The 13363-nt window shown below is 48.1% G+C and overlaps 1 protein-coding gene across 1 annotated transcript in view; it reads left to right on the top strand.

Annotated features, from left to right (window-relative positions):
* ELAPOR1 (endosome-lysosome associated apoptosis and autophagy regulator 1) overlaps positions 1-7797 on the top strand; it is a 74822-nt gene extending 67025 nt beyond the window's left edge. The window contains exons 16-22 of the mRNA XM_066352665.1: positions 1992-2172; positions 2463-2559; positions 3182-3283; positions 5190-5316; positions 5393-5571; positions 6241-6406; positions 7500-7797. Coding sequence (XP_066208762.1) covers positions 1992-2172; positions 2463-2559; positions 3182-3283; positions 5190-5316; positions 5393-5571; positions 6241-6406; positions 7500-7568 — 921 coding nt within the window. The 3' untranslated portion in view covers positions 7569-7797. The remainder of the gene's footprint in view (positions 1-1991; positions 2173-2462; positions 2560-3181; positions 3284-5189; positions 5317-5392; positions 5572-6240; positions 6407-7499) is intronic.
* The last annotated feature ends 5566 nt before the right edge of the window (positions 7798-13363 follow it).

The raw sequence follows: 13363 nt of genomic DNA, 5'->3' as shown, positions 1-13363 counted from the left end.
AACCTGTGGAAGACTAGAGATTGATGTCTGTATCTTGTTTTCAAGTCTTTAAAGGTAAAGCCTCAGAAGGGATAGTACTAACTCAGGAATTGGGGCTAATTAAAGCCCATGGAGCAAAAGTTTCAACCAGTGAGTTGGGAGAGATAAAGATGGGGAATCTGGAAAGTTCGTGTCCTTTATTCTCTTGAGAAATGCTTATTGTATACTGTCATACCACAAACAGTTGAAAGACAGTATTACTATTTTTTATTACAAAAGTTTCTGCTTTCCTGTTAATTCTTTTTTATTTTTTTAAGTGAGAGGAGGGCAGATAGTTAGACAGACTCTTTTTTTTTTTTTTTTTTCTTACAGAGACAGAGAGAGAGTCAGAGAGAGGGATAGACAGGGACAGACAGACAGGAACGGAGAGATGAGAAGCATCAATAGTTTTTCTTAGTTGTTCATTGATTGCTTTCTCATATGTGCCTTGACTACGGGCCTTCAGCAGACCGAGTAACCCCTTGCTCGAGCCAGCAACCTTGGGTCCAAGCTGGTGAACTTTTGCTCGAACCAGATGAGCCCGCACTCAAGCTGGCGACCTCGGGGTCTCGAACCTGGGTCCTCGGCATCCCAGTCCAACACTCTATCCACTGCACCACCGCCTGGTCAGGCTAGACAGACTCTTGCATGCACCCCAACCAGGATCCACCTGGCAGCTCCTGTCTGAGGCCAACGCTCAAATGAACTGAGCTATTTTTAGTGCCTGAGGCTGATGCTTGTACCAACCAAGCTATCCTCAGTGTCTGGGGCTGACGCTTAAATGAATCAAGCCACTGGGTATGAGAGGAGAAGAGGGAGACAAGGGGGAGAGGGAGAGGGAGAGAAGCAGATGGTCGCTTCTCTTATGCACCCTGATTGGAAATCTAACCTGGGATGTCCATACACCAGGTCGACGCTCTATCCACTGAGCCAGCTGGCCAGGGCCATGTTCTTTAATTCTTACAATCTAGAAAATAAACTGAGATACTAGATTTAGCAATTTAGCTCAATTTTTAATAAAATGTATAATACTGAAAATCCTACATTCTGAATGCTTAGTCCAGCCTGACCTGTGGTGGCACAGTGGATAGAGTGTCAACCTGGAATGCTGAGGTCACTGGTTCAAAACCCTGGCTTGCCCAGTCAAGGCACATATGAGAAGTAACTACTACTATTAACTGATGCTTCTTGTTCCTACCCCCTTTCTCTCTAAACTGAATAAGAAAACCTTTTTTAAAAAAATAAATGCTTGGTCTACTTAAATTTAAAATATTAAACAAATGATTTTATATTAGCAAACAAGTTATATATTGATATTCCACTAATGGAATAGTTTTGAGGGAACAGTATCTCAATATTTCTTCTATTACAAAATCTTGAGGAAAGAATCTCAACCCCTACTATCTTCCAGATTTCCTATGCAATGAGGGTTGCTAAAAACTGAAGGAGAAGCAAACTGTCTTCTCTTGATCATTTTTGAAAAATGGCATAGGTTCCAATTGTCCCTAAGGTGTCCTATCTCAAGGCAAGAAAGGGACTAGTTACAGGATTTGTCTGTTTTAATCCCTGGGAGTTTGTCTGGAAAGTGCTTCTACGACAAGCGTGGTGCAGTCACTGCACCAAGGGAGACAGAGAAGGAATGTGAACCAGGCCAGGTGTTCAAAACATTTCATGGAATAGGTACGTATTTCAGTATCTACAGGGCCCCCACGTGACTCCAGCGAAACCAGACTGGGGTCCCCTGGGCCAGAGTTCCAGAAACTAGGACACCTAGGCCTTATTTTTAGCCTTTTTGTAAAAGCTGCTTGTAATTAGATCTGGGATGAACCATTCCACTGCAGCATCCCATTAGGCTAAAAATTTTAGACATTAAAAAAAAACCCAAAACTGTTCCCTGTTCCCTTTTGGGAGCTCTGTGACTGTTCATCCCTTCCTGTTTCTTCTTCCCTTCATCCCCAACCCCACCCGCCCAGGGTAAGAAAATGTCTGTGTGCGCCGACAATGTCACTGATCTCCGAGTCCCTGAGGGTGAGTCGGGCTTCTCCAAGTCCATCACAGCCTACGTCTGCCAGGCGCTCATCATTCCTCCCGAGGTGACAGGCTACAGGGCTGGAGTGTCCTCGCAGCCTGTCAGCCTCGCTGATCAGCTTATCGGTGAGTAACCGGTCTGTTCCCGTGCGTATGTGTGAGAGAGAGTGAGGCTACCGAGCGCCAAGGTAACAGGCCCCAGAGGAGCGACCCAACCTCCTGACCTGCTTTCCATTCTCTCCTGGGATGTCAGGTGGCCCTGGGGCCTTGACAAACCTACGGTTCACCCTTTCATGAGCCACTAGACAACGTGATGAGATGAAGGAAGGGGGGGATGATGACAGGTATTGAAAGAACTGAAGCGGTTGTCAGCTAACGCTACTGGTGAGAACTAATTAGGAGCTCTGATTTGACAGGGGTGACAACAGATACGACTCTGGATGGAATCACCTCCCCAGCTGAACTTTTTCTCCCGGAGTCCTTGGGAATACCGGATGTGATCTTCTTTTACAGGTGACGACGTGAGGCCAGGCTAATGCAAGTGAAACTTGGGGCTCCTCCACAATTCCTGTTGCACCCCACCTCTCTCTAGACACTTAATATATACTTATCAACCAGAACATGTCTATGGTTTAGCAGGTCTTCCAGCAATGAGAGTTGAAGGCTGGGAGTTCCCGGATCCCTGACTCTTGGGTATTACTGGGGCAACTCCGCCTTGGAGGCAAGGAGAAATATTGGATGATCTGTAGACTTCTCTTCCTGCCTGAGGGCACTCCAGTGTTAGGCACAAGAGAACCTTTCCCAGCCCAGTGTACCTCCCCGGACCAGTTCTTCCCGATCCCTACTCTCTCCCAGTATAAAGTAAGGCCTGGCAACTTCCCTAGCCTCCATGTTTCTTTCCTCGGGGCCAGGGAACCTTGCCGGGCAGGGTGTGCGCTCTGTACTCAATAAAGCCATTTATTATTTCACAAAAAAAAAAAAAAAAAAAAAAAAAAAAAAAAGTAAGGCCTGTGTACTCCCTGGGTGTCCTGACTTCCCCAGCAAGGGACCTGTTCCACGTTGACTTCACTTAGTGACTCTCCAATGGCATAAATGAGTGACCCACTCCCTGCTGGGGGGCTGGCTTTCACTGCAGGTCCGATGAGGTGACTCAGTCCTGCAGTTCTGGGAGATCTACCACCATCCGGGTCAGATGCAGTCCACTGAAACCTGCCCCTGGAAGTCTTTCACTGCCCAGGTAAAGGCGTAAGAAAGTCGGACTTGTTCATGCCAAGAGCTGAAGATTACCAAAAAAGAGCAAACAGGACAGTCCAAGATCCACTTTTGGGCTCTTGGGAACATGGTCATGAATTTATTCTCATTCTTCAGATGTCAAGAATGGGGCAGAAGGAAGAGTCAAAGCTGCCTTCACATTCCCAGACCATTATGGGGGCAGCTGCGTAGCAAAGTGGCTAACTGCTGGGGCTGAGAGCCAGATGGGACTCATCTCCTCCACTTCCCAGCTCTGTTTGTTGTCATGGATACATTTCTCCTTTTCCACGGGCCTCTTCTTCCTTATTTATAACCTAGGAATGATAATAAGTTCCCTCAGGGGGTTCTTGTGAGAATCAAATGAGACTTGAGGACTTCTCATGGTGCCTGGTGTGTACTCACCATAATTAGGATTAATAAACATTTAGGGAATCCTAGAAATCTCTCCGCAACTAAAAGATCCAATTCTGAGTTTATCAGCTGAGTGCACTAAATCAAGAATTCCCGAACTAATGTGGTTACAGTACCCCTCTTTCCTCCACCTTTTTTTTTTCTCACAAAACACCAGCTGACATGTCAAGGGGCACTCGTGCCTTGAGGAAGATGGTCTGGGAAACACTATTCCTGAACAACTGACCAGGGAGACGGGGAGCAAAGCAGGACACTTGACCCAACAATGTTAAGATTACTCTTCCTGTTGTGGTCAACATCACAGGAGAGTAAATAACAGATATCCACAATCTGAAGTCCATTTTTTTCCCCCTCCTTTTTTTAGTGAAAGAGAGACAGCAAGGGAGAGAGATGAGAAGTGTCAACTCCTAGTTGCCGCACTTTAGTTGTTCATTGATTGGTTCTCATACGTGCTTTGACCAGGGGGCTCCAGCTGAGCGAGTGACTCCTTTACTCAAGCCAGCGACCTTGGGCTTCAAGCCAATGACCTTTGGGTTCAAGCAAGCAACCCCGTGCTCAAGCTAGTGAGCCTGCTCAAATCAGATGAACCCAAGCTCAAGGCAGAGACCTTAGGGTTTTGAACCTGGGACCTCAGTGTCCTAGGTCAACACTCTATCCACTGCCCACCACTGGTCAGTCAGGCTGAAGTTCATTCTTTTTTTTTTTTTTTTTTTTTTGTATTTTTCTGAAGCTGGAAACGGGGAGAGACAGTCAGACAGACTCCCGCATGCGCCCGACCGGAATCCACCTGGCACGCCCACCAGGGGGCAATGCTCTGCCCACCAGGGGGCGATGCTCTGCCCCTTCGGGGGGTCGCTCTGCCACCACCAGAGCCACTATAGCGCCTGGGGCAGAGGCCAAGGAGCCATCCCCAGCGCCCAGGCCATCTTTGCTCCAATGGAGCCTTGGCTGCGGGAGGGGAAGAGAGAGACAGAGAGGAAGGAGGGGGTGGGGGTAGAGAAGCAAATGGGTGCTTCTCCTATGTGCCCTGGCCGGGAATTGAACCCGGGTCCCCCACATGCCAGGCCGACGCTCTACCGCTGAGCCAACCAGCCAGGGCCTGAAGTTCATTCTTGAACCCCACCACCAGGAAGCTACATTGACATGGCTTCTGCAAAATGTCACATATCCATGGGGAGAACAGGAGCCTCTGAGGGGTTGGTTGGGGCAGCATGCCAGAGCTTAGGGACCTTCCATTAGCTCTCATCTGATGTCAGCAGAAACAAACATGGGGGGGGGGGAGTCCAGTGAAAGCCAGGGAGGCCTCTTGTCATGAGATAAATTAAGGGAGCAAAAGCTGACTTTAGAACCAGTTGGAAGGATACTGGTGGCACGAACAGTTTGGCAGAGAGGATGGATCAAAGCTATGAGATGACAGGACTCCTAACAGATCTTTCCCACCAGCCCCGCCAGCGAGCGCGAGTCTCCCTTGTGTTCTCTAGCACGTGCTCTGATGGGACCTGTGACGGCTGTACCTTCCACTTCCTGTGGGAGAGCGCGGCCGCCTGCCCACTCTGCTCAGCCGCTGACTACCATGCTATCAGCAGCAGCTGTGTGGCTGGAGTCCAGGTAGGTTTCTCTGCTTGGGGACGTCCCAGGACAGAAGGGAATGTGATATCTGAGTTCCCTGTTTTTCTCCCCACAGAAGACTACCTATGTGTGGCGAGAACCCAAGCTGTGCACGAGTGGCACCTCCCTGCCTGAGCAGAGCGTCACCATCTGCAAAACGATCGATTTCTGGCTGAAAGTGGGCATCTCTGCAGGCACCTGTACTGCCCTCCTGCTCACCGTCTTAACCTGCTACTTTTGGAAAAAGAATCAAAAGTACATGATGATGGGGTCTTAGAGTTTGGGGATGGATAGGGCTGGGTCATTGACCCGGGAGAGCATGTAAGAGGATAAATTCATGGGTTTGTTTTTTTTTCTGGAGTTGCCCATAAACTCTGTGACTCTGGCAAGAGACTTGTTGAGCCATTTGTCCAGTGTATGCCTTGGTTGTCCTGATTCCTGAACAGGGATGGTACCACATGGCAGTCTATAAATGGCTCTTGATTCTAAAAAAATAAAGAAACAAAGCAAAGTCTATCCTTAATTTGTTGTTAATAATAACAAGTGACTGGGTGGTGGACACACAATGCAATATATAGATCATGTATCATAGAAATGTACACTTGAAACCTCTATGATCCTAATAATGTCATCCCAGTAAATTTAAAAAATAGTAACAATAAAAATGACTTTACAATTCCAATATTTCTACTAAGCTCCGAGATAAAAAACAAAAACAAAAAACCCAGCCAGCCTTAAGGAAAAAAGATCACTGACCCGGGAGGGAAGATGGCTTAGCTATATGCCCAGCCTACCACTGCTTTGCTAGGCATGAGCTTCCTTCCCATGGGAAGGGCATGGGAATATCTGTTCACAGACCACCTCCTCCCCTCTTTCCACTCACTCCACATCTTGGTGTCTTGTCTTTCCCATCCCGTCTCGCAGACTCGAGTACAAGTACTCCAAGCTGGTGATGAACGCTACCCTCAAGGACTATGACCTGCCTGCAGCCGATAGCTGTGCCATCATGGAAGGCGAGGACGTGGAGGATGACCTCATCTTTACCAGCAAGAAGTCCCTCTTTGGGAAGATCAAATCATTTACCTCCAAGGTAGGGAGCGGGGTGAGTGCCCTCGGTCAGCCTGGAGGGCTGGAGAAGATGCCAGGCCCACAGCGTGACCCTTGTTCCTGGACCGCTACTTTGATCCCCACCTCTTATACTATTCTATCTCCCCCCTGCAAATTTTGGCTTCTGCCTTCTGTATTTTCACCTAATACTCTTTCCCCTGGGGCCCAAGGCTGCTCTTGACCAGGCTCCTTCTCTCCCAACATGCACTCCAGTTGATGAACTGTTTGGGCCTTTTAACTTCCAGAAGGAGTATTGAACCATCCATGCATGTTGTAAGAATCATTTCCCCTCTTTTCTTTCTTTTGGAGGGAGGGGAAGAGGTGATCTCTAGGATCAACTTCTGATAGAAGTGAGGCTCTCCTTTGGCCAGTGGAGGGTGCTGTCCCCCAGATGTTTGGCACTGCTCCCTTGGGGGCTGAGTCATAGCTAAACCTAAGCTGCTCAGCACTGAGCAATTCTGAGCTGGTAGCGTGGGCTTTGTGTGGGCGGGGTGAGTCTGACGCTCATAAATGCAAGACATACAGCACTGTCGCTGGGCATGGGGCCAGCAGGGAGCATCCAAGCCACTCCTCCAGGGCCACAGCCCTCTGCAGCCACACTTGGCCAGCATGCACACCTCACTGGTGCCCTGAACCAACTCATCCAAACAGGTGTGGGCAGGGAGGGTGGTAAGACAGAGAGGAAGGGAGGGATGGTGAGAAAGGAGGGTGGGTGTTTAGATTGCCTATCTCATTTCCTTTGTGCTGACCTATCAGGGTGACTCTCTTGGCCTCCTTAGACCTTGATTTTGATTATTATTTTTATTTTTACTGGTGGGAGAACACTTTACCCTGGGACCCTTGAGTCTTTCTGGAACTTCAGCAAAGACGCAGAGGGTTTTAAAGAGTTTTCTTATCCTCTGGCTGACTGAAGGAAGCAAGAAGACTAAAGGGTACCTTCTGTGTTTCCACAAAGCCACTGCAAGCAGGAATTCCCTAAGGGTTCTTCCTTCTGTCACCTATTCTCCATTTCTCTCCTTTGTTCCCCGAACTTGTCCCTGTGCAGCAGCCAGTTCCTGTCACCATCTCTCTTTCAGAGGACTCCTGATGGATTTGACTCGGTGCCACTGAAGACATCCTCAGGAGGCCCAGACATGGACCTGTGAGGGGCACTGCCCTGCCTCCCCGCCTCCTCACCTTGGCACATCACCTTGCCAGCCTGTGGTGATTTGGGTGCCAGCTTCCTGCAACACCCACCGCTAGAAATCTCCTCATTGTGGCCTTATCAGAAGAAGTTTGAATTTTAGATCTTTTGTTTTTTATATATGGAGTACCTAAACCCTCCTTTCTGCTTGCCTCGAACCTGCCAAATATACCCACACTGTTTATATATTACTCCCTTGCTTGCATCTTGTTTCCCAAAATGGTCCAGCCGCCGGAGCCATAGTTTCATCTGCTCACATTCTTACAGGTCTGGAATGAAAATGTTTCTCTCTCCTTAAGTATACAACCTACTCCTTTGTCCTCTTATCTAAGAGCAGGAGCAGCTGGGAGTTTCTCTGCGCACGTGCCCTCGGCTCATGATGTCTTTGGGAGAGAGACTGGGTGAGGAGGGTACTGGTGTCCCTGGTGGACCATCTTCATGGTCACCTGGATTCGTGTCTCCTGGATAAACAGCTCAGACAGCGTAACAGATAGGCTGAGGGCCGGGGGAGAAAGACCCGGGCAAGAAAAGCCTTGATGAGCACAAAGAGAGACAATAAGGAAGGTTTGGTTTTGTTCTTTAAACGATGTCCTTCATTCTCTTAAGTAAGAGATAAATATTCTCACTGGAGCCAAAGGAAAAAGTTCACCAAGAAAATGCCCCAAACCCTGGTGGAGCTACTCTCCTCCCCATTTTTCTTTTTCTTTTTTTGTATTTTTCTGAAGCTGGAAATGGGGATGCAGTCAGACAGACTCCCGCATGCACCTGGCCAGGATCCACCCAGCACACCCACCAGGGGGCGATGCTCTGCCCAGCCGGGCATCACTCTGTTGTGACCAGAGCCACTCTAGCGCCTGAGGCAGAGGCCACAGAGCCATCCTCAGCTCCCGGGCCATCTTTGCTCCAATGGAGCCTTGGCTGCGGGAGGGGAAGAGAGAGACAGAGAGAAGGAGAGGGGGAGGGATGGAGAAGCAGAGGGGTGCTTCTCCTGTGTGCCCTGGCCGGGAATCGAACCCAGGACTTCTGCACGCCAGGCCGACGCTCTTCCACTGAGCCAACCGGCCAGGGCCTCTCCTCCCCATTTTTAAAAAAATCTCTCACTATCTCCCTATGACACTAAACAAGACCAGGTGAGCCCCAAACCTGGATGCGCTATTTCCTTTTCCCCACAGAGACGACGGATCCTGCCAGTGAGGACAATTGCCCATCCTTGAGTGCCTCATTCCCAGAGGCTTGGACCTCATCACATGAGGGGGTATCATACTTTGAAAGAACACAAGGCCACGGTTTTAACTGGGCCATTCTGGGGGATCTTGCCCACAGTGGAATGGACCAGAGGTGGCGATGTCTGTTTATAAGCTTAAGTCATCTGTTCAGCCACAGAATAAAGGACTGTTAGGCTGGCCAAAATAAGAATTGACTCCCAGGCCCCAAACCCAGCAGCAGAACCAGATCAGTCTTCTAAGGAAGGAAAAACAAAGGGAGTTGAACAAGGTGTTCACCTAACTGGGATACTTCACACTTTCGAGGCCCTGTCCTTCCCTTTCTCCTGTTCTCATTTTCTTTGTATGCCAAAAAACTAAAAAGACCTCTGACCCCCATTTCTGGAAGCATCCTTTTTGAAAGGTGAGTAAAGTGAATGTCCTCTGTGTCCCTTTCCTCTACTTTCACACCAACTATAATCAATGAACTATAACTAGAATAGTAAAACCAGAACAAGAGTTCACATGTCCTTTTTCTTTCTACTATTGACAATTCTCCCTCCCTCCCTCACTATCAAGCTAGAATGACCATCCCTTGGTTAAGGGCCCAGGTGCCCATGGCTTGTGCCTGTCTCCTTTCTTAATGGCCATTGGTGACCAGATGGTAGGCATAGACCAGAGATGGAATTTCCTTCCTTCCTCCCTTCCTCCCTCTCTCCCTCCCTCTCTCTCCCTCCCTTCCCTTCCTTTCTTTCCTTCCTCCCCCCTTCCCTTCCCTCCTCTCACCTCCTCCTCCTCCCTCCCTCCCTCCCTCTCTTTCTTTCTTTCTTTCTTTCTTTCTAAATTTAGTGAGAGGAGGAGAGGCAGAGAGACAGACTCCCACATGTGCCCTGACTGGGATCCACCCAGCAAGCCCCTTAAAGTGCGATGCTCTGCCCATCTATGGCTGTTGCTCTGCAACCGAGCCATTTTTACTGCCTGAGGTAGAGGCCACAGAGCCATCCTCAGTACCCGGGACCAACTCTCTTGAACCAATCAAGCCATGGCTGTAGGAGGAGAAGAGAGAGAGAAAAAGAGAGAAAAAAAGAAAGAAGGGGGAGGGGTAAAGAAGCAGATGGTCACGTCTACTATATGCTCTGACTGGGAATCTAACCCAGGACATCCACATGCCAGGCTGATGCTCTACCACTGAGCCAACTGGCCAGGGCTATAAATGACATTTCTAAGTGGTTTGTCTGCCACAAAATCATCTGCCGGTTTTTTGTTGTTGTTTGTTTTTTTGGTATTTTTCTGAAGCTGGAAACGGGGAGAGCATGCGCCCAACTGGGTTCCACCCGGCACGCCCACCAGGGGGCGATGCTCTGCCCCTCCGGGGGGTCACTCTGTTGCGACCAGAGCCACTCCAGCACCTGGGGCAGAGGCCAAGGAGCCATCCCCCGCGCCCTGGCCAACAGTAGCATCACTGAAGGCAGGCAGGCCCTTTGATTCAATAAATCTAGAAACTCTTTGAGTATCCACATTCTCCCTCCTCCTGTGAGAGTCAGGCTTTCAGAAACTGTAGCCATGTTGGATTTCTCCAAAAGGATGCAGATTGCATTCTCCAAAAGGATCCTGAACTCTAGCCCAAGGTTTTCTGCAGCCTCAGCAACACCATGGGCATCTGCTTGCCCACTGAATAACCACCTTTGTGACAAAGGCCGCAGAATATCCTGAGACGATCCTAGAAGCAGTAGGACCAAGTACATACACCGTTAACTTCTTTATTCCAACATCTTGAAACTGAGTGTCCCCAGAGCAACCTCAAATCCGCTGATTTCGTCATAATACTTCAAGGATGTCCTTCTTACTGCCCCTAGTGTACTGCCTCCTGTGGATCTTCCCAGAGCAACCTCGAATCCGCTGATTTCGTCATAATACTCAAGGATGTCCCTCTTACTGCCCCTTAGTGTACTGCCTTCTGTGGATCTTCCCTGTGTCCTGCCGGGAGCTCCTGATAACTCTATCCCTGCTATCAGGGTTGCCTGTGACTCCTGGGTAACTTAGACATGTTTTAGGTATTTTTAACAGCTCTTCTGAGCTGTAATTCAAATACCATACAATTTTCTCAATTAAAATGTACAATTCAATGGATTTTACTATATTCACACAATTGTGTGTCCATCACCTCAATTAGTTTCAGAATAGACACGTTAGATGGTGTATGGAGAAAGCCTTGTGCCCTTAGACAGGTGATAGTGGTTTCCACAAGCTCTTAGGTGAGAGTGCAGGCTCAGGAGATAAAATATTTAAACCCCATTTGGTTACCTAAAGTCTTAGAACACACAAGTAACTCATCACATAGATGCCACCTGTATTGGCTGGGAATACAAATGAAGATTGTAGCATATTCAAGGACCAGGGTATTTCCTATGCCAACAAAACTTTTTTTTTTCTTTTCTTTCTTTTTTTTTTTTTGTCTGACTCTACATTAAAGACTGAATAGCCTGACTAGGAGGTGGCACAGTGGGTAGAGCACTGGCCTGGGACTCTGAGGACCCAGATTCAAATTTAAATCCTGAGGTTGCCGGCTTGAGCGTGGGCTCACCAGTCGCTGACCTGAGTGTGGGATCACAGACATGACCCCATGCTCTCTTGAGCCCAAAAGTCGCTAGCTTGAGCAAGGGGTCACTGGCTCAGCTAGAGCCTCCCCGTCAAGGCATATATGAGAAGCGATCAATGAACAACTAAAGTGCCACAACTACAAGTCGATGCTTCTCATCTCTCTACCTTCTTGCCTCTCTCTCTCTCCCTAAAAAAAGTTTTTAAAAAATACTATATTTATACAACAGAGACTTTGTAATGGCTGGATTTCCTTTTTTACTCTGTATGACAAGAGTTTGTAGTTTGTTAAGGGGTGGGTATTGCATGTCACATCTTTTTTGTGAAATAAAGACATACCTTTCAAGTTGTTTTTCCTGAGCATGAGTTGGATGGCTGGATGGATGAGTGAGAAACGGTACATGTCCTTGAAGCTTAAACTGCAGAGGGGAAGGGTTCTGGATCCCCAAAGTAACACTGAAAAGAGCATACTCTGGAGCAACATGGACCTGGGCTAGCAGCCTCTTACCACCTGTTGAGGAATCAGCCGACAACCAAAGCCTCAGGTTCCCCTAAGAGAACACAGGAAACACTCAGCATGTTCATCCCTCCCCTTCCAGTTGAGCTTTCTCTCCGGTGGCCCTGAGGCCAGCCACATAACAAAGTCCACAAATACAAGTCAAGTTAGCTTCTTTGGGTCTGAGGTGCATTACTATAGACTAGATGTGGACAAAGTCCTAGGGGGTGCCAAGAACCACTTCCCAGGGTAGCTGGGTTCTCCTGTGTCAGTGTTTTCCTCCATTCTAGTTGAGGGCTCTTAATCCCCTCAAAAGAATTCCCTCAGCTGTTTGGTTGAGACTCACATCTGTTTTGACTGGGTAGTACCTGGGTTGTAAATATTTTAAATAGCACCCCTGCTTATAAGGCAAAGATATTTACTTACCTTCCTCTTGAGAAGTAGGAAAGGATGTCATTAATGTGGCATCTCTATGTGTTGAGCCTGAACTAAGTGATTTCATAGCATGGCCCACTTGGTTCTTAGACCAGCCCTAGAGGCAGGTACTATTCCCATTATAATAGATGAAGAAACTGCACCTCCAACAGATGTAGTCATGTGGCGTGTAAGGTCTCGAACAGCACACCCTTACACTCTAACCACTCTGAACTTTTGACAGTCTCTCAGTCAGCTGTTCCACACCTCCCTGCCTGGTATATGCCTGCCAGCCTCCCCTTCCCTTCCACCTGATAAACCTCCACCCCATCTTCCAAGACACTCCGCGGAGAAACCTCTTCCGGCTCTCCAACAGGGGATACAATAGGGAAGAAACAGTTATATGGATCTAGCACAGTTAATTTATATGAATTCAGTCATACACTGTGCAGTGTCCCAATGCATCCAACAAGGAGCAGACGTGACTCAGTTTGAAACTGTACAGGGGAATGCGTGAATGACTTAAGGGCTTGTCGATCGCTGACAAAGAGAGACGCATTGTCAGGTGACCAGGCAAGACGAAACTAACGACTTATTCTAAAACTTTAAAAAGACATTTCATTGAGAACTACAGTGCAACAATGGCTGATGCAGAGATATAGAAATTGATGGAGGGTTGCATATGCAAAACTTTGTGGATAACGGAAGAGCTATTCAAGGGGAGTCTGGAATAAAAATAATTTCATTTTAGTGAAGTTAACAATCCCAGGTACAATGCAATACCCTGAACAAATACGGTGTTGTAGGATGATTGACACCTCATTCCAATTCTAACAGCGGAAGAGGCAGGATCCAAGTCGCCCAGGTCCTGGCAGCTTTCCCTGACCCAGGTTATTTGTAAATGGTTCCTCCTTGGTTGCCCAAGGACAGCAACATCCACTTCCTTTGTTACTGTGTGTCTCTGATAGAAGGGAGTGGGCAGCCAAGAACTGGAGGTTGGGTTGTCAGTTCCTCCTAAAACAGCAGGATAAATGTCACTGTACCGTG

This window comes from Saccopteryx leptura, chromosome 11, assembly GCF_036850995.1.
Source record: "Saccopteryx leptura isolate mSacLep1 chromosome 11, mSacLep1_pri_phased_curated, whole genome shotgun sequence".
In the NCBI taxonomy this organism is placed as follows: domain Eukaryota; kingdom Metazoa; phylum Chordata; class Mammalia; order Chiroptera; family Emballonuridae; genus Saccopteryx; species Saccopteryx leptura.
This window is presented reverse-complemented; position numbering and strand designations above follow the sequence as displayed.